Genomic DNA, 27,632 nt, shown 5'->3' on the forward strand with positions numbered 1-27,632 from the left:
AGATTACTAAGTCACACATAATAATATTTAGGGATCAGATATTGATTTAGAAAATCACAAATAACTATTTTTGATATTTTATTATATTTTGTTTATTTTGTTAAATATTTCTCAATTACATTTTAGTCTGTTTGACTCCTAGGAAGCATTCTACTGTTCTTCAATATTCTCTCTATCTCTTATCTCACTTTCTTCTCTCTCTGTGTCTCTGTCTCTCTCTCTCTATCTGTCTATCTGTGTATCTATCTTTATCTCTCTCTGTCTATCTCTCTCTCTAACTCTGTTTCTCTCTCTGTGTCTCTGTCTCTGTCTCTGTCTCTCTCTCTCTCTGTCTCTCTGTCTCTCTCTCTGTCTCTCTCTCTGTCTCTCTCTCTCTCTCTCTCTCTCTCTCTCTCTCTCTCTCTCTCTCTCTCTCTCCTCTCTCTCTCTCACACACACACCCCCCCAAGTGATATTGTCATTGGAATATACTACAGACCACCTGGACAGAAAGAGGAAATAGATGTTGGAATATGGATCACAGGTCTGGCACAAAGTCACAATACAAAGTGATGGGGGACTTCAATTATTTGGACACCTGTTGAAGCTCTCTCTGCCAAAAGCAGAGCAGTTAATAATATATTGACTTGCCTTGATGTAATTTCATCCTTCTAAAGGTGGAAGAACCAAGGGAAAATTCTCTTCTGGATCTAATTTTCAACAACAAGAAGCAACTGATTGCTAGGATAGAAATGATGGGAACCTGGGGAGGAAGTGACTGTTCCATCTTAGAATTTGTGATGGAGGAGAGGAAACCTGGGAATAGTTAGATATTCACCCCTGATTTTTAGAGAACAGATTTTTAAAGATTTCAGAGTAAAGATAGGTGAGACTCCATGGCCAAAAATCCCATAGGAGAAGTCAGCCACAGAATGACAGGAAATTCTCAAGGAAGAAAATCTGAAGACACCAAAAGGAAATAATTCTGATGAAGACGAAAAGAGGGAGCTATCCAAAAAGAGCAATACAGATATACAGAGAACTCACCAAACACCTTAGATTTTAAAAAACATATTCACAGCATATGGAAGCAAGAATAGATAATGGAGCATGAATATAATAGCACAGCAATCCTGAAAAAAAATTAACATCAGGAATGCTAAAGTTCTTTACAAGCTAAGTGATGTAGCATATAGACAAAATGCTGGACTTGAAGTCAGCAAGATTTGAGTTCAAATCTTGCCTCTGATATTTAGTACCTGTGCCTCCCTGAGTAAAACATTCAGCTTCCCTGGTTCTCAGGTATCTAATCTCTAAAAAGAAAGAATTAGGCTCCATTGGCCTCCTTGTCCCTCTTCCCACTCTAATTTTCTGATCCTTTGAATTATGATCTTGTGGGCTAACATGAACAGTAAAACTAAGGATAACAAAAAGGGGCTGTAAAAATGTTTAGTAATAATAAGACAAAATGGATAATGAAAAAAAGAGTTAGAAAAGGCAAAGATGCTCAATTCTGATTTTCCTTTTGTTTTCATCAGCAAGGAAAATTATCAATAGACTGGGAAAGAAAGAATGAAAATTGCTAATAGAGAATTGATGTCCAAGATAATGTTCTTCAATGGTGGCACCAGATATCTGTACATGGCCCTGAGTTGTCCGACATTTTAATCAGTTATTTGAATAAAGGCTGGATGATATGTGTGTTGAACCTAAAGATGGCACAAAGCTGGGAGAGATTACTAACAATACTTTAGAACAGAATTAAGATTTTAAAAAAATCTTTACAGGTTAGAACCCTGAATCAATTCAAATAAGATCAAATTGAATAGGGAAAATAAAATGTTACATATAATTTTTAAAATCCTACTTTAGAAGCACAAGATAGGAAAAGCATGGCTATGAGATATAATCTCAATAATGAATCAACAGCATGACATAGACACCAAAAATTTATACAAGTTAGATCTCAATTCTGTATTCAATGCAGATTATCTGGGAGTATTTAGAATCTTGGTCCTGGGCAGACCACATCTGGACTATCCTTTTTAATTATGGGCACTATATAACATCTGTTGTATGCCAGGTACAGTGATAAATAACTTTATAAATCTCTTATTTGATGGGATATAAAATTCCATAAATTTGATTATGTACACTAATAAGCTAGAATATCCAGAGAAGATAACATGAGTACTGAAGTACTCATCTTGAGTTCATGATATATGAGGATCAATTGAAGGAACTGAGAGAATAGTTAGCCTAGAGAAGTTCAGACTTGAGAAAGACAGAGATGAAGGGAGAGTTATAGTAGCTGTCTTCAGGTAGTAGAACAGAGGTTGGATTTAGTCTGCTTTAGTTGTATGGGGGAATAAGTACAAGGTGTCAAACCTTCAAAGAGCCAAATTTAAGCTTAATTTTAACTATCTAAAAGTGGAACAAGGGGCAAAGAAGTGGTCAGGAAGACCTGAATTCAAATCCAGTCTCAGATATTTAGTAGGTATGTGACTCTGGACAAGTCACTTGCCTCAGTTTCCTCAAAATCAGCTGAAAAAGGAAATTGAAAATCATTCCAGAGTTGGAAACAACTGAAAATGACTGAACAATAAAAATTGTTCCAGTGGAAAGAACATTGTATCTGAAATCCCACTGTATCTGAAATCAGACAACAGGAGGTCAAATCCTACCTTTTATTTTCAATATAATGATAGACACGTCATTTAAACTTTCTAGGCTTCAGTTACCTCATTTATAAATAAGATTTGTCCAGGTGAGATATCAAGCATACAGCCTTTAATTGCTACCTGAATTACAGCAAAACGTAATTGGGAAATATTTAACAAAATAAACAAAACCACAATAATACTTAAAGAATATTACGTTTTAAAGATAAATTTTGTTAAATTAAATTGCCACTTACAAGGATCTTTATGTATGAATTAATGGTCCCTTCCGCTATGTGAGCTTGACACCACTAGTCTAGATAAACAAAAAGATCCCTGGAAGAGTCTAGAGATAGAGTTCATGGGGTCTATAAATATGGAAAGGGGGAAAAAATTACATTTTTCCACTAACTTCTAAATGAAATTTATATGTCTTTCAATTATAAATGTGGGCAATAAATATTTTGAGAGAAGGATACTGTAGATTTCACCAAACTGCTAAAAGGGTTCATCTCTCTCTCTCTCTCTCTCTCTCTCTCTCTCACACACACACACACACACACACACACACACACACACACACACACACACACATCCCTGTTCTAAATCAATGATCCCATAATCCTTCCTTCCCTTTCCTCTCTGCCTCTATAAATCTTACTTATTTCTGCCTTTGAAGTCCAGCTCAATCCCTACCTCCTCTATTAAAAACTTTCCTGACCTCTCCAGCCTGCAGTGACCTCTTCCCTCTGCATACCACCCTCTGTATCACCCTTAACACTTAAATTATATGTGACTTTTGCATTCATTAGTTCCATTAATATTTCTCAAATGTCTACTTTGCATATAAAGAATAAAATAGCTCCTCAACCTAAAAAGATTTCAGTGACACACACTATTATTTCATGTGTCTATTTAACTGTAATTTCTTATGTATGTATGTTTTTTGATTTTGCATTAGATTATAAGCTCCTTCAAGAACTGATTGTGTGTTGCTACAGGAGGGTAGTTTTATAAAGGCAAGTTAGCTTATGAGTTATCAGCAAGTTTTGTACATTGCCATGATCTTATTGATATGAAAGACTCTGTTAGACATTAATGCTAATACCATAAAATGGGTCAACTTTAACTACTAAAGATTTGTTGTGCCATAGTTTAAGATGGCCGCTCTCCCACACCTATTGTTCTCAGAGAATACAGATCCCACAGTTCAGTTTTAAAACATTAAGAATTTTTCCTTATGTGGTAAAAACTATATTCTCTACCCCAAAAGATAGAGAAGCTGTCTCTAAGACTTCATAGGTCTGGAGGATTTAAGCTGAAGCTGTTGATATGACTTTACTGTCATCTAAAGCATAAAAGACCAGCCCAGTAAGAAATCAATTATCTTTCAGACTGGGTAGATTTGCCATTGTCCTTTGACTCACACAATATTTTTCTACTAACTAAAAAGTTTCTTTATAGAGACAAGGAGTACTGCATTTACCTACCTGAAGCAGTGCTGTGGCTGATTATCCATTCCATGCCATAGCCAAATAAATGGTAGATAACTTGACTCTGACTCCCTATCAAAGCTAATTATTAACACGCCCATTCTTTTCCCTCTTCTTGATGGCAGGAATGATTTTTTTGTCTTTATATCCGCAACATCAATAGGTGTAGAATGACATGATACATAGAGAACAGAGCTGAGTCAGGAACATTCTGTCTGTCACATACTGGATGTATGAACCTGGGCATCTCTCAGTATCGTAGACAGCTCTGTAAGATGCAGAACAGACTCTGATCTGCACTGGTTCAGAGAGTTTGCTCACTGAGATTCTCTATACCAATGAAATTGCAACTCCAAAGGGGAATAATCATCAAATACTCATAAAGTGCCTTTTGTATGCCAGACACTGTGCTAAGCATTTTACAAATAATTTGTCTCATTTGATCAGTCAATTCTTCCAACTTAATCCATTCCACTCTGCCATCCCAGAGACTTTTAGGTGCAAAAGTTTTTGGGGTGGGAGGGAATGATCTTGACTAACTGATAAATCTAAGAGAGTCTTCATAGATGAAGTGCTATTTGAATTGAGATTTAAAGGAATTTGTTAAATCTAGAGAAAGGAGGTTGCTATAAATATTTATTTTGGTTTGTGACTAATCATTGCCAATCTCTAGACAGTAAGTCCCATGAAGGTAGACTTATTTGCAGTCTTAACTATATTCAACAGCTGCAGTGCTTAGCATACAGCACAACAATCTGTAGGGCTTTTAAAAATGCTTAGTGAATTCAATTATTTTATTAAATTTAGATAAAATAATTTCTTTAAAATGAAAGGATACCTCTAAAGAGTTTCTAAGTTACCACCTCTTCCATATAACTTTCCTTGATCTTCGAGTATTTATGCTCTATCACACTTCTCAAATTGTGTTGCACAGACATTTCTGTATCTGTTGTATCCCCCCAGGAGCATGTTAGTTCCTTTAAGGTAGGGACTATTTTTTGTTGGTTTGTTTTTGTCTTCATCTTTGTTGTGTTTAACAGGGTGCCTTAAACATAGGAATAAAGGCTTGACCATGATTTCACTGATATAGACAGCACCTGGGTGAGGAACTGGCAGAGGACTAGTGCATGTTGGTTCCTTCTCTACAATTTAAAGAGTTTCTTTAGAACTATCTACAGCACTACAATGACTTGCACAGGATCACATAACAGCATTAATCAGAGGCAGACTTGAATTCAGGGCCTCCTTATCTTTGAGATTAGATTGCTGTCCACTTCATCATAATGCTCTCTCTCTAGCACTCTTTCTCCTTCCCACTCTCTCTCTCTCTCTCCTTTTCTCTCTTCTTTTCCTTCCCTCCCTCCCTCCCCCCTCTCCCTCTATCCCTCCTATATTCTTTCTCTCTTCTGTAACCTCTTCTCTCTCTTCCTCCTTGCCCTCTCTCTTTCTGTCTCCTCTCTTTTCCTTCCCTTGCCTCTCCCCTCCTTCTCTATCCCATGCTCTGTGCAATAGTAGACACTAAAAATTGTTTGCTGAATTCAACACAATTCTCTGGATCCTTTATATATTTTCACATTCCAGTTATGTTAATGGTTCAATTACTTTAATGTAAATGAATTGTCAAAAAGTTCATCTTCCAAGGCAGGTAGTTGCCTTGGGACATATTAGTTAGCCAGGTCAAATGACCACTGCATTGACAAGATATAATGCAAGCTTCCTTAATGATTTAAAGTAAAACAATTGCTAGTGCCTCCTATAATTTTGTAGACATAAGTTAAAAACAATCAAACTTTTAAAGAGTTACTGGACAGACCATATTACAAGCTATAAATTCATATTAATGGAGTTGATCCAACAATACTAGATTACACTTCACTTTTCTTAATAAAATAATATCCATTCAGCATTTTTTTTTTTTTTGCTGAGGCAATTGGGGTTAAGTGACTTGCTCAAAGTCACACAGCTAGGAAGTGCTGAGTGTTTGAGGCTAGATTTGAACTCAGGTCCTCCTAACTTCAAGGCTGGTGCTCTATCCACTGCACCACCTAGCTGCTCCCATTTAGCATTTATTAAGAACCTACTATGTACAAGGTATCATGCTGGCTAGAGGGCATTCCTTTGTTTGCTGGTTCCATTTTTGAACTATCATACTTTGCAACATGATATCAATGATGTAATTAAATTACATAAATACAGATACAATTAATATACTGAAGGCACATTTAGAAAGCACTGTCAATATCCAAAAAAAAAAAATCAGAAAATAACTTAAGAATTTAAAAATAACACCCATTGTTTAATATTTCCTCAAGGTAGACTAAGGTCAAATGACAGAACTTGGGCTATATCCTGAAGCTGGGATAATCCAACCTGGAGGATTAAAACAACAGAGAACCCTGAAAATATTTCTACATCTGTAAAAAGAGGTTTCACTTCTTTATGGCAAATGGAAACAGGCACTGAGATTTCCAAGAACATCTATAGGCTCTCTGGGAGAGTCCTGAATTGTGAAATCTAACAGCATAAGAAAAAATATATTCTTTTAGATGACTAAAGATAATGTTCATTCATTCTATCATCCAGGTCATTGACCCTCAAATATTTGTTTTGCAGTTCCTCCATGGTAAAAACGCCTTACATGAAAGCACCTACACACACCAAAGGGTGATATTGTGAAGTTACTATCAATCAGTCAACAAGTATTTATTAAGTATCTACTATATGCCAGATGCTGAGTTTAATTACTAAGAATGAAATAATCCCTAATAATCCCTATTCTTAAAGAATTTATATTCTAATTGGTGAAATAGTCCAAATACAGCAAACATACAAAGTGAAAAATACAAATATATATACAAAGTAGTTAAATGCAAGGCAGTTTTGGAAGGAGGGCACTAGTAGTTAGGATAGGAAGAGATGGTCAAGAAAAGTTTCATACAGATAATGGTGCCTCACTTACATCTTAAAGCAAAAAAGGAACTGTATGGAGAAGGTAAAGAATGTACACGTCTTTATTTTTAACAGAGACCCCAGAGATCCATGCCTGAGAAATAAAAAAAAAGATGATTCTTACTTTTAAAAATGATATTTTAAAATGAAGTAGCTTAGGGAAATATTGAGTAGAGTTGAAAGAAGTAGAAAGAAAAACATTAAAACAGGACTGGGGAATAGAAAGACAGTAAAAGAGATGAATAATATATTGAGAGAGAGAGACAGGAGACAATGCAATAGGCTATATCCCTCACTTCAGTGCAGCTTTCCATAATTCCTTTCCACAATTTCCACAATTCCACAATACATACTAGTAATAACCCACCTTGATTAAAACAAAACCAAAACCAAAACAAGACAACACTGTTTTTCAAGTTTTCTCCTATCAGATTTAATATTACCATAAGAGTTTCAATAAAATGATCAATCTGGCCAAATAACTTTTGTTCAGTGCTTAGGAAAAAATCACTTTCCCCTATTGAAACTGGCATGCTTTGAGCTCTACAATTAATACTGAAAATGGGATCATGAAAACCAAAAGATCAATACATTATTGATCTGAATGACTATGAATTCTTTATACCAACACATGCAACACTTCATAAAAACTATAGCACATTTTAAAAAAAGCTTGAGAGCATTGCTATTTCTTGTTTGGCTTGCTTACCCCCTCATTTGCCTACAGCAGATAACTGATTTCAAATAGGAAACTCTGTTTCCTCTTCTCAGTTTCCCCCTATAACACATTCCACCATAATTTCCTCTCTTCCTATACACAACATGTAGAAAATTATAAAAATCTGCTTTTTAAACTTTCTACAATAGTGTCAGTATGTTATTGTTTTCTCAGAGCTATTGTAAAATTGTCTTTTCTCTAAGATCAGCCCTGTTCTAATTAATTCTCACTACCTGTATCAAAGAGGTCTTTTGCCATGCTTTGACAGAGTTTCTGAACAGCAGTGTTTTACAGGAGAAAAGAATTGAAAACGAAGTAGAGGACCATCAATTGGGAAGGGACTAAACAGACTGTAGCACATTATGCAGAGAAACATGGAGAAACATATATGAATTGATTCAAAATCGAGTTAGCAGAAGCAGAACAATATACATAATGATTATGGTGATTTAAATGCAACAAATAAGAAAAACAACAAAAATCCACAAAGAATGCTGTGATATTATAATGACTAAGTTTGGTCCCCAAATAAGAGTAATGAGAATTCACCTTGCTGCCCTCTACCTTTTTTTCCTTTGCTAAAGTGGAGGACATGGTTGTGGAACAGCACCTTAAGTCCCAAAATATATTGTTTAGTTTTCCTGAATCTTCCCCCCTCCCCCTTTTTTTCTACTTAGAAGGGATGGATCTCTTGGAGAAGGGACATATAAAATGATCATCCATGTTATATAGGATCTACAGTTGACCATCCTTTAATTCAACTGGGTTTCTAACATGCTGAAGATTTTTCCATTATGTTTTAGAATGTTGACTATATTTGGAATGATGATTAACAATTTGGAAAATAGAGCGTATAAGAAAAAAAAAAAAGGTTTAAAAACTGGGAACGTTAACATGAAGAAGAGAAGGCTGAGGGAGCGCCTTACTAAATTTTCATAAATAGCATGATTTATTTTACAGAGGTTAGCAACCAGCTGTTCTCTATCTCTGTAAGAACAGAACAAGAGGAAATAGACTCAAAGCTATATTAGGAGGGATTTTGCTTAGACATAAAGAACTATCTCACCGTAAGAGTTGTTAAACTCTGAACTGATTATTAAGAGTGTTTGTAAAATCACCCTCCAAAGAGATGTTTTAAAGCATGATGGTTAATCACAAGTGAATGCTGAAAATTATCTTTGTATATATTTTGATAAATAAAAACTATTATAAAAATAATTTTTAAAAAATGATGGTTAAATCAAGCTGGAAAAAATTTTAGAGATCATTTATTCAAAACTTATTAGTTAATAGGTATGGAAACTAGTCCAGAGAATTAGGAGAAATACATGTACATATAGATAGATAGAAATACATGCATATAAATATATCAATTGTATATACTCTATGCACACATATGATATATATGTGTATATATACATGTGTGCATGCATATGTATATATACATTATACATATTATCTGTAAGCATATACACACATAGTTTGTCTCTGTCAAAATGAGCAATGTTTCTATATTACATAAAATTTGCATTCTTTCTAGTTTTAAGGTTCTATATACCATCAAATTTTATATATTTATAAGCATCTATTCAAATATGTTCAAATGCTTAAAAGAAAGTGTCTTGGCAATGTAAAGGTTAAGTTACTTTCATTAGATTAAATATTTTCATAATAACATAATTAGCTAAAATAAAATGCTGAAGCTTTAACATTTTTTTGGTGCACAATATCCAACCCAATCAGGAAAAAAACAACCAAACAAAAAATGTTTTTGCACTATGTTAATACAGACATTTATCACTCATAATTATATAATACTATGAGGACTTGAAAGGTCCCAATAAAGTCAACTATGGAAAGCCGCTCACATCATCTTTCTCAAGGTACTTAACTATCATTAGCAGGAAACACTGTGTGTCAAAAGGATGAATTAGATCCCTGGGAATACCAAGAAAACCCCCAGAATGTTCAGACAAGTATGATAAGATCATAATAGTGAAGTTCACATATATCTTTGTATTATAAGTTGAAAAAGGCTCTGTTGATCTCTATTGGAATAATGGATCTAACAGTCAAAGCAGATTAAGATTTCACATAGGAAAAAGTCACCATTTTATTGTGTATAAGAAACTACAGATTTTAATAAGTTTGAGTATCTCAGCAATTATTCTCAACAGACAGGATGTAAAGCATAAAATCCTAAACCTGGCTGATTCATTGATAAATTTTAATGGCCACAAAAGTAGGCTATCACCACAGAAAGACTGTTATTAAACAAAATACACAGATCTCAACCATTCCTCTAGTTTGACGGTCTGGAAATGAATACACTTAAAATGGAAAATCCAAACAGAATGTCAAAAATGTCCAATAAACACCATTAAGCTCTATACCATTGCTATGAAAGGAATTATAAGGGGTGGGGAGTTAGGGTTGGGAAAGAGATGGTTTCATCCATATATGTGAGAAGTATATATCCAACTTCACAAGTCTAAAGGTAGAAGGGAAGAATAAGGGATTGAGGAGAGCTAGAGAATAAGAGAAAACATGACTGTTTCTGCTCTTAAAAGAAAAATAAAACCATAAGTACATAATAAGATTGTTGGACCATAAGGCAAATGAATTTACGTTCAGCATTGTGAACAGTGCCACTTACAGAAATGTCAGCCTCCAGGGATAAAACCAGGAAACACCCAGATGGCCATGTCATAAACTCAAATTTATCAAGAAGTGGCCCCAGCACTTCAAAAGCACAATAAAAAGATCACTTTTCCATCAAGAAATCAAGGACACATTAGAACTGGACAAACTGAGTGAATAATAACAAAGATGAAAAAGAGAAGATTGACAGTTCCTCCTCATTATAATTAAGGAAATTATATTTCTTTAAGTACCCCCATACTTGAGATCCACAAACCAAGGAGATAAGAATCTTCATAAAATTTAGAATCATTTTGAAGAGTGAAAAACAAAAGATTAATAATAGTATAAAAAAAAGCATTAGCTAACATTTGTATAATGCTTGAAAGCTGACAAACATTGTGAGCTATAACCGTATGATTACATGCTCCTCCACATATGGCTGTTCTTTTAGTCATTTACCTCTTCACTGAGCCTTTGTGATTCCTATAATAGGGTACTCCCTAAAGACTGAAAATATTTGGATTGTCCAGGAACTTGGCAGATCTTCTCTTCCTTTATTGGTAATGTTAATACTTAAACTTCTAAATTATGAGATCTAGCCCATGAGCTCTGTTATTCAGATTGTGGAATATGTATTCATTCTGTGAAATAAACAGGAAGTGCTAGATTTTTCAAGTGAAATTAGCAAGTCATGTCCCTTTAGTTAACTGTCTTTTAAGTTCTACACAAAGTTCTCAAAAGGAATCTTGTAAAGAAAATTCTTTGTTCCATCTCTAGCAGATATTTGTCTTTTATTTGTTAATTTTTTTAAATGATGAGGATTAAAGGAAAACTTTGTACAGATATACAACTAGAACAATGCAAAGCAGGCCACAGTGTAATTCTCACAGGAATCAGTGATCTCATCAATGTGGACAACCTGTCCATGCCTGCCTATCCTATGCACTTCATCTTTCTTACCATTAGTTTACCATAGAGGCCACCTAAGATGATCTGGATCTTCCTTTCTGCTGACATGCAAGGATACCAGTGGAACAAGCTGATTGCACTACTATTACCCCTCACTTTTTCTGCATGACCCCTTCACCCATCTGTTTAATCATACATTTCTCTGAGAGTATTCTTTACTAAAGTTCTTCAGATTTCCTTTTGTTGTTACATTTTGTAGACTACTCATATTCAGGATGTGCCTTCTTATTGCTCTCTCTTTGTGTGATTTTGCTTTTTAATTCCTTAAAAAATGTTGTGTTCCCTGATGCATATTCATTTTATCCCACCAGTAGATTCTTTATATTAAAAAAGAAGCATCTTTGAAACAAAGGCAAATATTTGTTTCTATCAAACTGACCCACAGGCGTTCTACACATATGGGATAAAACTAGTAAAAATCATTTTCTGGGGGTGTGAGAAAGAGAATAATGAAATCTTAGAGTTGGAAGGAATGTTAGTGGTAATTTACACTTCCACCCACTTCAAAGCAGGAATTCCCTCAACGACATTTCTGATAACTGGCTATCCAATCAATCTCTGTTCAAACACCTCAGTGATAGAGAACTCACATCCTCAAAAAGTTCATTGATTGCATTTTCAAATCACTTTATTTTTTAATCTTTCTCATATTGAGCTAATATCTGCCTCCTCAGAATTTCTACCTGATGTTCCTAGATATTTAGTCTGAAGGAATATGGAATAAGTCTAATCCTTCTTCTATTGGTTAGCCTTTGAAATGTCTGAAGACAACAATCATGTACATTGTAAATCTCTCATCCAAACATTCCTAGTTCTTTCAAGTATACTTCAAATGATATGGTATCAATTCCTCTCAACTTCTTTGTTGTTTCTCATAAAATATGGTACACAGGTTATCTAACCAATGTGGAGTGGAACTATAATTCCTCTTTGTTCTCTACTCTATGCTTATTTTTATTAAGGTACTTTTTTTAGACCCACGTCACACTATTAACTTTATTTAACTTGCAGTCGACCAAAACTCCTAACTCTTTTCCACATGAAAAACAAAGAAGTCAAGCTATCATTTCTCCCTACCCCTAAATAAGCCAAATCTGTCACTGAAATGCTTTAAGATGAAGGATGCAGCTATTTTGGAAAGTTGAATACTATCTCCAGGATTCAAGTAAAAAAGCTTTAATGTAAGGAAACCTATTCACAATCCTCCTTAAAAGAGTGAGAAAGGAATAAAGGAATAAAAGCCCATCTTGGGCACCGATAATCACTCAATGTTCAAAGACCCAGAGGCTCTCCAATACATTGGTAGATCCTCTGTACAAGATTTAAAGGTGTATGTGAATAAAAATCAAATAGGCTGAATAGATGAGTTGACCTGTTTAATAGATCTATTAAAGATTTAATCCATTAAAGATTTAAAAGAAGTATAACATTACATAATCAAATAAGTTGTGGAGGAAAAAATTCAAACAATAGATAAAGATACACTCATTGGCTCATAAATTTGAGAGCCTCAGGATTTCCTATTTTATGTTTCATCTATAAAGGACCCTCTTTATTTTGGCTGATTATCCTTGATTGAATAAAATTAGTAGAACTATAGCTCAGTGAGCCTGAATTTCTTATCTACACCTTCAAAATTTAGCTATGTAGGAGTTCCTTGATCCCAAGTCCTTTAGGAGACTTGACTGAAGCTGCTGATATATACAAATGCTATGTTGGCATGGGGGGCACATTAGAATCTGGCCTTAGAAACTACAAAGGAAAGGGCCTGAGCACACTGGCAGGACTTAAAAAAAAATCACAGAAGATATTCCTGAAAATCTCTACTGTTAATAAAAATTCAATAGGGAATATTTACCTCCCATCACATAGTACTCTCCACATAGAAGGATCATTCGATATGTTTGCTGAATAAATATTGAATGCTATAAGGATCTTAAAGACTTCACAACATGATGTACTTACATACAATTTCCACTTCAGCTTTAAAGTCTTAGCACCGAACTTAAATGGCTAAGTAGAATAGCTACAAAAGTCACAGAAAATATGCCTTTTTGGCTTTATTGACAGTTTTATTTTAGGTAGTTGCTCATTGCCTGATGTTTGTTTAATACATCTTTTGTATCTATGACCTTCCTTATTTATAAGGAAAAAGATATTTCCTTAATTCCATTTATACAGTATTTTACATAGCACCAGAGACTTCAGATTGGACAAGATAACAAGCACAAGCTACTTTCTTTTCAAATTTTAGTGTGATATAAATGCCAATTACTATTACTATTGTTATTAAGTGGCAGGTTCTTGATTATTGCTTTTTATTTAATTGATTGAAATTAGAGTTGAAAGAGATGAAATGATTTACCCAAGATTATTATAGAAGATTAAGTCTTTCTTTCTTCATGAATCCCAAGATGCTACTCTTTCCATTAAACCAACCTCCTTCACTAGGCTGATAGTGGGAGTATATGTGAATCTTAAGGCACTATATATAATTATCAATTTTAATGTTTAGTTAATAATTTTATTAAGATATTTGATAAATTATTGATAACTAATATTTCACTAATATATCACTACAAACAAAAATAGAATTAGTAAAACTGTTTGGAATTTGAACACAGGCAATATTAAATAGATCTTGTCTTTTTCTTCTTTACTCAACAATGCCACTGGGATTCTCCTACTTAGATCTGAATAACATTGAAGATATTTAGCAGAGGGGGCAGCTAGGTGGTGCAGTGGATAGAGCACCAGCCCTGAATTCAGGAGGACCCGAGTTCAAATGTGATCTCAGACACTTAACACTTCCTAGCTGTGTGACCCTGGGCAAGTCACTTAACCCCAGCCTCCAAAAAAAAAAAAAAAAAAAAAAAAAAAAAAAAGATATTTAGCAGAAAACTAAGTAAAACATCCTAGAAAAAAGCAATAACATACATAGATAGTTACACACATACACAGACATACATTGATACTTTAAATCCTTGTCATTAAATAGCCTAAAATCTAGAAATAAGATAGAATTGAAATAGTATGGGTTAATTAAATGTACAAATAATATGAAAAGCTCCTGTATACCATTAATGTTGATCTATTTCCCTACCAAATCTTTTACCAGAACGCTAACAAGTAGTAAAATTATTTTTCGTTTTTCTCATCTCCTATTCCTGACCTTGCCAACCATCTGGTGGAAGCACTAACAAGCAGGGAAATGGCCAAAGGGCAGGCAACAGGAGAGATGAGAAAAAGAGTGGAAGGAACTGGATAATCTACAAACTGAATAATCAGTCCCCGGATAATAGAGTTAAAGCAATAAAGCTTTTAAAAATGTCTTAACCATAAAGTGCTTTACAACCATTAGTTATCTACAGGATGTTCATGTTCAACAAAGCAGCATCACTTTTCCTTATTTAAATATGAGGAAAGGAAAAGATGGGTAAAATCAATAACTTTATTCAAAAGCATTTGACTACTTAGATTTTTCTTTTTTTTCCCCCCTCCTGAGGCTGGGGTTAAGTGACTTGCCCAGGGTCACACAGCTAGGAAGTGTTAAGTGTCTGAGACCAAATTTGAACTCTGGTCCTCCTGAATTCAGGGGTGGTGCTCTATCCACTGCGCCACCTAGCTGCCCTTTAGAGTTTACTTAAATTCTGAATATGAACATTTAAACTTTATGAAATGTTACTTGGTAGACAAAATGGCCACTGTCAAATTTTAATTCATTTTAATAAGAAATTTTAATTTCTCAATTCATTATTCAACATCCAGTCATAGAGATTTAAAATAGAGCAGTGAATGAAGATAAAATAGTTTTAAAATTTATACCATTCTTAAATATAGCACAATAGTTCTCACTATTTTTTTTTGGGGGAGGCTAGGGTTAAGTGACTTGCCCAGGGTCACACAGCTAGGAAGTGTTAAGTGTCTGAGACCAGATTTGAACTCAGGTCCTCCTGAATTCAAGGCTTGTGCTCTATCCACTGCGCCACCTAGCTGCCCCCTCTCCTCACTATTGTAAGAGACATTAAATGCTACCTTTCAAACACTCAAATTCCATAGAGCAAATTTTGAATACTATTTACCCAAAAATTGTTAAGGAATTTCAAGATGCTGGTAATTGTCAGGAAAGAGAAAAAAAGACAAATAAATCTTGTTGTCAGATTTGTATTGCTATGATGATGTTGTAAAACAAACCGGGACATTTATCTGAAGCACTTTTCCAAAAACAATCAACTATCTAGTCATCACTGGCAAAAACAAAACAAAATAACATTTATAAGCCACAATATATTGTAATAAAATTGTGGTTTTTAAAGACCATATAATTATTATGGCAATATAGTATCCTTTCCAGAGCAGTCCTTGATGTGCTCTTTCCTTCATGAAACTCAACTGCTGGATAGCACTCAGCCATTAAGAAATGAATTGGAATACAAAGAATGGGTAGCTTAACAACCCAGGAAATTGTTCATTTTTTAAAAAGTTTTTTTCAAAACATGAAATATAAGCACCTCAATATTAAAATTTTTAAATAAACTTTTATATGGGCACAATGAAAGGCAAATTAAATTATTACATCCTAAGTAGAATTAATTTTCTTTTTATCCTAATTCTAAAATCCTAATTTTATCTTAAATATATTAACATTTAGTACATGTTTAGTACATGGTACAAATCATTTTTTAAAACTCTCTCTGTCTCTGCCTCTCTTCCTCCTTCTCCTTTTCCTCCTCCCTTTTTTCTCCTCCCCCCCCCCTTTCTATAGGATTAGAGTTGGGTTTTCAAAGTATTGTTTTATTATTAAGCTTTGTAAAGAGTAAGGGTGACTATAAAATAAAATTTTTACTATTATGTACAGATTGAATGCATTAGGAGATTGGTATTTTAATAATTGTGTGATTCACTTAGAAAGTCTTATGCTTTAAAGAGAACTCTACTTTTTCAAATATGATTTTCTTAAGTTTCCAATGGTGAAGAAAAATGGTTTCACCTTTCTATACTCTGCTACCATAACTGCTTTTTTTATATCAAAAATTGTTTTTTTACTTGCAAATCTATTACAATACCAATGTATCTGCAAGTACCATTGGATAGTCCTTTCTGAAGGCTCCAGTCATATGTGAGTTTAAATAATGTGGATATTACATCAAAAATGCTAGAAAAGGAAGAAAAAGTTACAAATATCTGGAATAGATAGAAATAGTAATCTAAATACACTTTTAATGCTTCAACCTCAAAAATCAAGTTTTAATTTTCTCCAATAAGTGGAAGCTTGTGTTTTTTAGGAGAAATATCATGTTGGTGACATTTGAAGGAGTTTTCAATCTAACTGATTTATAATAGATTTCATTATAATTCTTTATTTAGTCCTCTATCCATCCCCTCTTCCAATATGTCATCCAAATATCTGGATTTCTGCAAAATGGGAAAAACAAAAAGTCCTTATTGTATTATCAGAAACTTCACAAGTTTAACTACCAAATAAAATTACATCACTTTCCTGTATCACAATTCTCAAATGAAAGAACAACTAACCCCCCAAAAAGAGATGGTTGCTAATAAATGTAATGGAAATGCCTACTTTTCAATCAATATACAGTATACACCCATTTGCCAAATTAAAGGGAAAAGTAGTAACTTGTGGAAGCAACTGATGTTTGTTAGTAACTTTGTAATGACTGAAGTTAAGCTTCAGACTATAGTCTTTTGGATCAGTTTCTGGGTCAACCATAGTATCTTCTATGATGCTATTTGTTTTCTATTAAAACCACTAAATTCTAACTTAAGAGCATTTCCCCTCTATTGTTAATTTTCTTTCCCCTCAAAAAACAAAAACAAAAACAAAAACAACACCACCATAAATCCAACAATAAACAAAAACAAAAACACTCCATATAAAGCATTGAAAAGCATCTCTTATTTCCATGAATTCACTGTATATTACCTTGTTTTTCAGTTTAAAATGTGAGTTGTTTTGGCAAAGTGGTGATAGCATTCTGGTGATAGCATTCTGCTAGTTAAACCATTTTCTTAATTCCACTCATTTTTCCCCTTTGGCTTTACTCAATAAGTATTTCTAAACATAGTGCATCACTAACAAAAACACAAGATAGAATTTTTTCTAGGCAAAAACTGAGAATTATCAAGGTTAAATGCCTAATTTGAACCGGCAGAAGTTCTAGCTACTGGAATTCGACAGTGGTCTGCTAACCAGTCCATTTTTGCATGTCCGTATTGAAGGAAACAACAAAACCACTACTTTTCAGTTTGATGAACAACATATGACACAAAAACTCCATACTTACTAGGAAGGGTTGCAAACTTCAGAAAATAATGGTCAGATGTAAATGGTTCTATTCTTTATTTCCAAGCGAAAATAAGCTACACAGTAGTAATTGATAATTTTTTGGTTCAAGGATACTCAGTAATGATTTACTGAAGGCATGACAGAATACCTAGATAATTTATGGTACAAGCTGGGAACAGATAGAACTTAAAATTTGTGGCTTACCTTTTATATCCCACTTAGGTAGACATGTTAATGACTTGAATGCAGTCTCATTCACTGCATACTGAAGGAAGGATTGAAGGTAGTCCAACTTATTTTTTCACAATATAAATATATGTGAAAAAAGGCAACTGAACAATCATGCCCTGCTTTCTTTATACACTAACTTGACTCTAACATAGTGATGTCATTTTGGTCTTCTTCAAGAACAATAGACAAGAACCAATCAACCAATCAATCAAAAATATTCTAACCTCAAATAGTTCACAATAATAATAATATTTTCTTTACCAATAAAAGTAATGTGAGTTGCATTTAGGGCAACAAAAGACTAGACTTGAAACCCAAAAGCAGTAAAAAGACATATTAGAAGAAATCCCATACATTTCATACCCATCCTATTACATTAAGCCATTAATACAAATGATTTGTAAGATGTATTTTTAAAAGCAAATGGATTTTAGTAAGCATTAGAGGAATAAAAAGGAAAAAACGTTGGTTTCCAAAGTATTGAGTCATGTAAAACCATTGACTTTAAAACATATACCTCTAATATAAGGAAATAAGTGAATGGCACTATTGGAAACAATTAAATTTGCTACAAAATACAAGTTTGTTTTCTATGGAAAAGTCAATAATTTACTTCAGAGAAAGTTGTTCACCAAAGGATTTCACTAAATTTAATCTCTCATTTACTGGCACCACATTCCTGCTAATTTAAGAAGTGTAAACCCAAAGTATTCATCTATAAACAAATGCACAATTTCCTTTTATTTTCTTTTTTATGTAAAAAAAAATCTTCAAGGAGACTAAGTGAGATTTTCAATAATCTATAACACGATTCTTTCCATTCTTAGCCAACAGTGAGGAGTCACATCTTACTGAAGTTAATAACAAGAATAGCTCAGATGTTCTCACAAAATCTTGTAGTACAAGCATTTCAATGATACATAAAGTTTTTGATATCTTAACCCAGCATGAAGATAAGAAAAAGCCAAGATTTCAGAAGCATAGAATCTTTATGTCTAAAATAACAGAAAAAAATTTTAAGACAAATTACTCCATGTTTTACTTCTTAGAAGGATGGCAAAAAGAAGATTGCAATTACAAAGAGATTAAAATGTATAACATAAGTAAAATATAGGCAGAAATAGCCAGGAGGAAGAAAAAAAAACAGGATGGAGGAAGAACATCTTGAAAAAAATCACTGAAAAACGTATCATAGATGATATCTTCTTTATTAAGTAATGGACTTTAGATACTTTTTGGTGAGGTTCTTCTTAATTCCATTGGAAAGATAGAAAGGGGAAATATGGGAAATAGCAACTGAAAAGGAGTAAAAAGATCTGTAGGAGAAATTCCTATATTTACTACAATCTTTTGTGAACTGAATGAATTTTGAGTCTCACAGATCAGAAATCTGCATATAGTCATAACACAAAGGTACTTAAATTAAATGTGCAGCAACTCTCTCTCAGGGAAATAACATTAAAAATTAATGTCTTATTTCAAGACAAATTTGAAAAAAACATACCTTATTGGAAATGAGTTGCATTTATAATAAAGCTTTACATATCAAAAAAGTCTCAAAATTATAACCATACTATTTGACTTTTAGCACCATTAAAATCAAATTCCTGCATTTCCTATTATCCTTTTAACTTTTGTGGTTCATTGACAGACCAAGTGATCTATCTCATTGTTATCCTGCTTTGAATAAAGAGTAGAGGTCCCTTTCATGTTGTTGAGATATAAAGTCATCACTCTCAGAAAATAAATGTCCTTAGAGCTACTAGATCTAAAACTAAGAAGTTTGTTTGTGATACTTTATTGCCTACTACTCAGATTCACAAAATCAGAAGAAAATGAAAGATAGAAATCCACATAAATCAACACTATTAAGTGAGGGAGGGCAAAAGAGTGTATAAACAGAGCCTCTTAGAATGAAAATAATCTTTCTGTGTTGATTATATTGCCACATGTATTCAGTTAAGGCAATGACTCTGAGATACAGCCTGAGTCCTTACCAGGAATGGGAAGAAGGAAGAACAATTATATAGATGCTCAGAAGAGGAAAATGGTAAAATGAAACAAATGTACAGGAACGTATATTTTTTGGAATTAGTCATCCTTATACAATTGATAATAAATAAAATATCATAATAAAAAAGAGATCCAAAAAAAAAATCCACATAAAGAATTGTATATCTCCTCCCACTGCCAATTGCTCAACATACCAAGAGTTCTTTCTGAGAAGTCAAAAGATAAGAAAATAGAACTGGAATTTTATTACTTACCCATTTCCTGGGTCTGCCTCTTGGTCGTTTTTCTCCAGTGGCTTCTGCTTTCTGGGGGGGAAAGGATGAAATCCAAATAAATGGTTAACATCCTGGCACAGTTTAGTAATATTTGGACATGTGAAATATTGTCCAGTGTTATTCTATGTTCATTGATGAGCTGAATGGCTGGTTCAAAAGCTCTTTGTTTTCTGCCCCAATACTTATCTTTGAATAAATTCCAACTACCCTCATTTCAAAAAAAAGTGTTCAAGAGAGACTTTAACCTCTATTATGAAATATAAAGACTATGATCTTCCTCAAAGTGAATGAAAAGAAGTAAAAAGTAATTGAGCATACACTATTTGGCTTTCATTTCTCAATCTATAATGAAAAGATTTTTCTTTCAAATCTTTTATTACATTATTCATAAAAATCAAATGTTCCTTAAGTTCTTAACATTTTTTCCTCCAGAATCTTGACTGAACAAAATATAGATACTGAAAAGATATTAAAAAGATAGTTTACATATATTATATATACACATATGTGTAATAATTTAAGCATATGACTATATAAGCAGACATGCAACCCATAGATACATATGCAATGCATATGTATGTATATATACATGCTTATATGTATATATATATATATATATATATGTATATGTGTGCATATTTATCCACATGGGGAAAGGAGAAACAAAGACACACAGAGAGAAGGGAGAGAGATGACAGAGAAAGAGAGAGGAAAGAGAAACATAAAGAGAGAAGAAAGACAGACAGAGCTGAGACGGAGATAGAGACAGAGGGGGGAGAGATAGGCAGATAGATAAATAAATAGAGACAGAGAGAACACACAGGATGGCATAATAGTAGATGAGGTATTCGATTAGGAGTCAGGAAGACATGTTGAAATTTATACTTCAGTGCTGACTAAATGTATGACCATGGACAAATTTACACTTTGAGTTTCAGTTTCTTCATCTGAAAAATGGGGATGATACCTCTAGCATGTTTCACTGGGTTATTTTAAGGCTCAGATGACATAATGTATATAGTGTATTTTATAAAGAACTTTATAAATGCTTGCTATTTTATTAAAAACATAAGCATTTCTTTCAAAAGATAAATGTTGGGGCAGCTAGATGGCACAGTGGATAGAGCATCAGCCCTGAAGTCAGGGAGGACTTGAGTTCAAATTTGATCACAGACACTTAACACTTCCTAGCTGTGTAACCGTGGGCAAGTCCCTTAACCCCCAATTGCCTCAGGAAAAAAAAAAAAAGATAAATGTTCTTGAAACCATATAAGAATATGTTTTGTATTCTTGCCAATGTAATCTACCCAACAGGGTATTTAAGGATCCAAGGATAAAGAAAAGAGCTTCAAATGATCACTTAGTTTCTTTGACAAGAAAATTGCTATTCCCTAAGATAGGAACACAATGCAACAGGACCCTTGTAAATGTTTACTTACAAAAGCAATTATTGTAATATCATCAGTCTTTCTTGTTTTTCAGTCATGCCCAACTCTTTGTGACTCTTTGGGGAGTTTTCTTGGCAAAGATAATGGAATGGTTGACCATTTCCTTTTCCAGCTCATTTTCCAGATGAAGAAACTGAGTAATTTGCCCAGTGTCTGAGGCCAAATTTGAACTCCGGTTTTCCTGACTCTAGACCCAGTGCTCTATCCACTGTACCATCTACTTGCTCTGACTAGTTGTGTGACTTTGAACTTCAACTCATCTTTAACTTTCCTCATCTATAACAGTACTTACCTCCCAGACTTATGTAAGGATCAAATAAGATAATATTTGCTAAACACTTTAGCACATAGTAGGTGCTATAAAAATATTAGTTGTCATTATCATCATCATCATTATTATTACTCAAGGCCTTTTCAGGAATTTACATACATGGATATGGAATGTTTGTGAAGATGTCTGGAGGCAACTGCCTAGGGGTATATGAGGATCTTAAAAAAAACATTACTATAAATTAATAAACTTAGAAATAAGATGGAAGTTACTTGGATGAGATACTCATGTAGAGTTCAGATATCTAAGTGTCACCAAATTTTTCATGCTCATTCAATATTCTTAGTCCTTGGCAACTATAATATTTTCAAACCATGCTCTCTGATAACATTTCCAAATTTTCCAATGTCTACTGTACTATTTATAAAAAGCAAATTAACTTGAGATACACAGTAATACATACATTCAAATACTTAAAAGACAAATTATTAACCAAAGGAAGGGTATTGTCTCCTAAACAATTTTTTCTTCTACTTAGTACCTCTAATTTCTAAATCAATCATAGCAATCAGATCAAAGGGGATCTAACTTCCTATGTTACATCTGCATCACATTCCTGGTATCACTTTCAAATACTAACAGCCTTTCCATATGCCTAGAATATTTCCCCAAAATTATTATGCAAGAAATAGCACTAATATGAAACAAACTTATGAGCCAAAATGTAATGATTTACATTTTACTGCCATCAATTTAAACTGATTAACATTAATCTAGTTGAATGTGCTTCCAAATTATGTACATGGAAAAAGAATCTGTGCTACCACTTTTAATTTCACAGTTGTTAGGTAATTTTGCCAATTACTATAACAGATCAATTATGCCATGAAAAATATCCCTACTTATTTTACCAAACCTAATATGAATCTGAATTTTCAATTATTTAAAATTATTCTATGTTTTTAGATACTTCCCCAAACCCACAAGAATGTCAGCATCTATAAATATAGCTAGAAAATCATTAGAAATCTCAAATCTACATATAATGATTTATTTTGATGGACTTGACTCTTTTCAACTATGGGGTAATTCAAAGCAATTCCAATCGACTTGTGATGGAAAGTGCCATCTGCATCCAGAGAGAACTATGAAGACTGAACATGTGGATTGAAGAATAGTATTTTTACCTTTTGTTGTTGCTATTGTTTGTTTGCTTTTTTTCTTTCTCATTTTTTTTTCTTTTTTGGTTTGATTTTTCTTATACAACATAACAATATGGAACCTATATCAGATTGCTTACTGTCTTGGAGAGAAGGGAGGTAAAGAAGGGAGAGAAAAAAAAATTGAAACATAAAGTTTTATAAAAATTAATGCTGACTGGCTGTATGACCCTGGGCAAGTCACTTAATCCCAATTGCCTCAGCAAAAAAAAAAAAAAAAAAAAAAAAAAAAAAGAATGTTGAAAACTATCTTTACATGTATTTGGAAAAATAAAATATCATTGAAACAAAAAGAAATCTCAAATCTTACTCCAACTCCCTGGGGAGGAATTGCCTTTAAAGACAGACTTTGGTCCCAGGAATCTTTTGTAAAATCTATTTCTCATGGCAAATTCTTTTTTTGTTGTTCCTCTATTCTTTGCAATATGCCTTAGACTTTTTCTATTGCCCCTTTGGTCTATATCTCAATCAATTCTTTGAATTCAATGTGAACATATTTTTTTTAAGCTGTGATTGAGATGGTTTTTCCTTCATAAATGAGGCATTCTGTATTTATAGTAAGAAAACAATGTTTTTAATGTACTTTATGGTGCTGAGCAATTACTAATTTCTAACAGATTCCCCTACATGTACATATATATTTTACTAGAGAAAGTTGTTCTTTAGCTGTTTTTATTTGTGTCCGATGTCTTATGACTCTAAGAACTTTTTTGGCAAAAATATTGGAGGGGTTTGCCATTTCCTTCTGTGGCTAATTTTACAGATGAGGAAAGTGAAGTAAACAAGGCTAAGTGACTTACCCAGGGTCACCCAGGTAGTAAATATCTGCAGTCACATTTGAATTCAAATCTTCCTGACTCCAGGCCTGATGCTCTATTCACTGTACCACATTGCTGCACCTCTAGATAAAGAAACTTGCCCTAACATCTGGTTTTCATGTCTAAGATTGGTAGAAAGATGCCCCCAGAATGGCAAAGCCTTTACCAAGTAGAAGAGAGTCATATATGTTCTACCAAGCAACCAAGACCTAGTAATAGAAGGCATGCCTTCCCATCTGTTATTGATGGACCAGATGAAGTAAGGCTTGACTTTATTGTTATTGACTCATTTCAATCATATCCAGCTCTTGGTGATCCCATTTGGATTTTCTCAGCAAAAGTAGTTTTTCACCCTTTCCTTCTCCAGCTCATTTTACAGATGAGGAAACTGAGGTAAACAGGTTAAGTAAGTGATTTGCCCACGGTCACACACCTAGTTAAGTATTGAGGCCAGATTTGAATTTAGATCTCCCAGGCCTAGAGCTCTATCTAGTGCTCCACCTAGCTAGCCCTAGAAGGTGGAACACTAGATGATGATTTTTTTTTTTAAACCAGAAAAATTCATGAGGAGAATCAGCCCTCATTGAGGAAATCAGGGCTCCTTGACTGCCAAAATAAAAATAAAGAAAATCATGTAAATCATGTTAAACATTTGAATTCATGTAGGAATATCAGGCATCATGAATCAGACTATTGATACTCTGTTTCTATTGCCCAGTCTTATTTCTCAATACCATGATGCATTAGAATAGAACTTCAGGGAGGATTTCTTTATTCTTAATCATCTTTTTTTGTAATATTATGTTGTGAAAATGCTTGTTTTACTCCACAAATTAAAAACTATATATATATCACATTATATATAGTCTAGTGACAATGGTTTTAAAATTTCTGGACCCATGGGTATTACAATCTCTTGGTTGAGCTCTTCATGAAACTACATAAAATTTTTTTCTTTCAATTTTCTAATGCTTTTTAAAAATTTTATGTAATTTTAAAAATAATCACTGAATTCCTATTATAGTTGTCATTGAGGCAAGCAAAATGATGATCTACACATTTATACATCTAAATATCTAATTTCTACCACAAGTAATTATTTGACAATTTCTTAATATGAATTAGCTTGACCACCTTGCTGGAACAAGAGGACAAGCAAATAATAGCCTTTTACCTTCCATTTTGTTCTCAAATTTTGAAAGTGGGATCTACTGTGTGAAGTTGTTTTGGTGACAGTACTTTTGGCTGTTCACAAGCATGTTCCTATGTTTAATCTTGGTATAACTGAACCCATGTAATAATTGATCTATATACTATAAAGGGGTTTCAATGTATTTTAGAGTTAGAGAAAGCAAACCCCACAAAGAAAAGATCTGATCTGGGAAGTTCAGAGGCCAGCCTTTCTTTAACAGAACAAATATTATGATTTTTAAGTGAGAATCTTATTGACAATGAACCTGCTCAAAAATAAAATTCATACCACTAACTAAAGGGAAAAATCGTGATTATCATTCAGATTGTTTAAAAAAAAAAAAAAAAGAAAAAGCAAACGTGTTCTTTAATAGTTCAGATCAATGTTACATGAAAATTGAAACCCCCTTCTGAGACTGCTTCTTAAAGAAATACTATTTAGCTGTCTTCTATGGCTAACTCTTTAGAGGCTTGAAACCTTTATCTTGCAGTCATTCTAATTTAAACTGCACAAGGGCCAACAAAATAGTAGCATTTACAAACAGACATGCTTGGAAATTTAACTGATCATAACACTAGCTCTTTCATTCACTGCTATATTGAATTCTTCCCAAAAATATTACTTTTCAAAAAAGAGTAGGTAAATGATGTTCTTTGCTAGCAACTAAATTCATTATCTCTAACCGCTCATTTATTCTTATCTCTATGATACAGATTTTTCATTTTAAAGGGAAATAGGAATTTTGCCTTTTAAAAAATCAAAAATTTTAGGACAGTTTTAGAACTCTTCTGCAAGTGCCCACAGACTTTGCAAGTCTTTTCCCTTTATTCATCTCTTTCTTCATTTTTTTTTTCTTTTTGCTTTACGCTTCAAAATTTGATGCTTTTGGAAGCAAGTCTAGGGGAAAGGGACTTACCAATCAATGAAATGATAATGCATCATGGTATAATAAGTTTTTGAAATTGAAGTAATGATATATTGTGCATAAAAAGTTGTTTAAGAAACAAGAGATTCTGGCAAATTTGTTTTTAATGTATATTTGAAACCATGTTAACAATATCTTTGATTATTATAGATTTAGATTTTCCAATCTTATTCTCCCCTTGGAATGAGAGAAAATTTTAAAGTAGAAAGATAACTTTGAGATTATTTGGTCAAACCTTTTAGTTTTATAGATTAGGAAACTTGTAACTTCAGGAAAAAAACAATGCATTGACAAGTTTGAAAAGGCAAACACTGAAAGCCTTAAGTACTCTCATCAATGCACTAACCAACCATAGTTTCTGGGAATTGTGATGAAGCATGGTATCCCTCTCTAGACAGAAAAGAGTGTACTCAAGATTCAAAATGAAACTTACATTTTAGAACATGGCCATTGTGAGACCTGTAATACATGATTATGCAAATTCATTACAAGGGTTTTCATTTTCTTTTCTTCAAGGAGGGGAGGAGAAAAAGAGAAAATAAATTCTCATTAATTGAAAAAAAAAACCCTCTTAAAAACAACCCACATATTTTTTATTCTTAAAAAGGAAGGAAAGAAACTAGAAAGTGTAGATAACCCACTTTCCACTCCTATAAATTGATAGTGGACTACATCTCAAACTCTAACCTGAAATTCATTTTCTCAAGTTAAAGTTTGCACTATACTCTCATATCTTACTGTTAGAATAAAGTAATAGGAGGAAAAAAAGAATTTCCACTGCAGAAACATAATAGTCAAAATAAAAGCTTTTCTGTAATGACAACAAATATTTTATTTAAAGGCATTTTCAGTAGAAAAGTTTATAAAGGGTATTTTCTTTCTTCCTCAGGTAATAATTTCAAAATATAAAGAACCTAATTTGTTTATAAAAACAAAATATTACCATAACCAGAAAATAAATATAGAATGTTTGCCATAAACTAGTTAGACACAATTTTATTGCTTTTGTTAACTAGTTTCCTTCCTAGTCTTCTTTCGCACTCCCTACCCCTATATAAACTCACTATCTCAAAATAATTTAAATGTTACATAAGTCATTATGTCACAAATAAGTTAGCCAGCACATTTTTTGTGATGTAAAATTTGAGAACATCTTACCATTCCTTTTATTTTGTAGTTAATATTTTTTTAAATGTTGTCAGCTTTCAACATGAAAAAAGCTTATATTTCAATATCTAACATGGTACACAGAGACTTCATAATATAAATGTCAATATAGTTTAAAAAAAAAGGATAATCAGAACTGAGAATGATCAGAAATGAAAAAGGTGGATCAGAACTAAAAATTTACCCACCTCCTCTACCCTCTACCTTTTTCTTTTAAAACCAAAATAATGTATAACAATGGCATTTCTCAAAGGCAATTTCTAAACAGAGCCCTTGAGATTAGCAAGTAACTAACTAGTAGAATGTTCACACTGTATTTGGATAAACCAAATAGAAAGTATCATTCAAAAACCT

General features: G+C 33.1%; 1 protein-coding gene across 1 annotated transcript in view; it reads right to left on the reverse strand.

Moving 5' to 3' along the window:
• The window catches only part of HMGA2 (high mobility group AT-hook 2), a 189,338-nt gene that overhangs the window by 153,511 nt on the left and 8,195 nt on the right, over positions 1–27,632 (reverse strand). Inside the window, exon 3 of the mRNA XM_074269719.1 lies at positions 20,217–20,267. Coding sequence (XP_074125820.1) covers positions 20,217–20,267 — 51 coding nt within the window. The remainder of the gene's footprint in view (positions 1–20,216; positions 20,268–27,632) is intronic.

Source organism: Sminthopsis crassicaudata, chromosome 5 (genome assembly GCF_048593235.1).
Source record: "Sminthopsis crassicaudata isolate SCR6 chromosome 5, ASM4859323v1, whole genome shotgun sequence".
In the NCBI taxonomy this organism is placed as follows: Eukaryota; Metazoa; Chordata; class Mammalia; order Dasyuromorphia; family Dasyuridae; genus Sminthopsis; species Sminthopsis crassicaudata.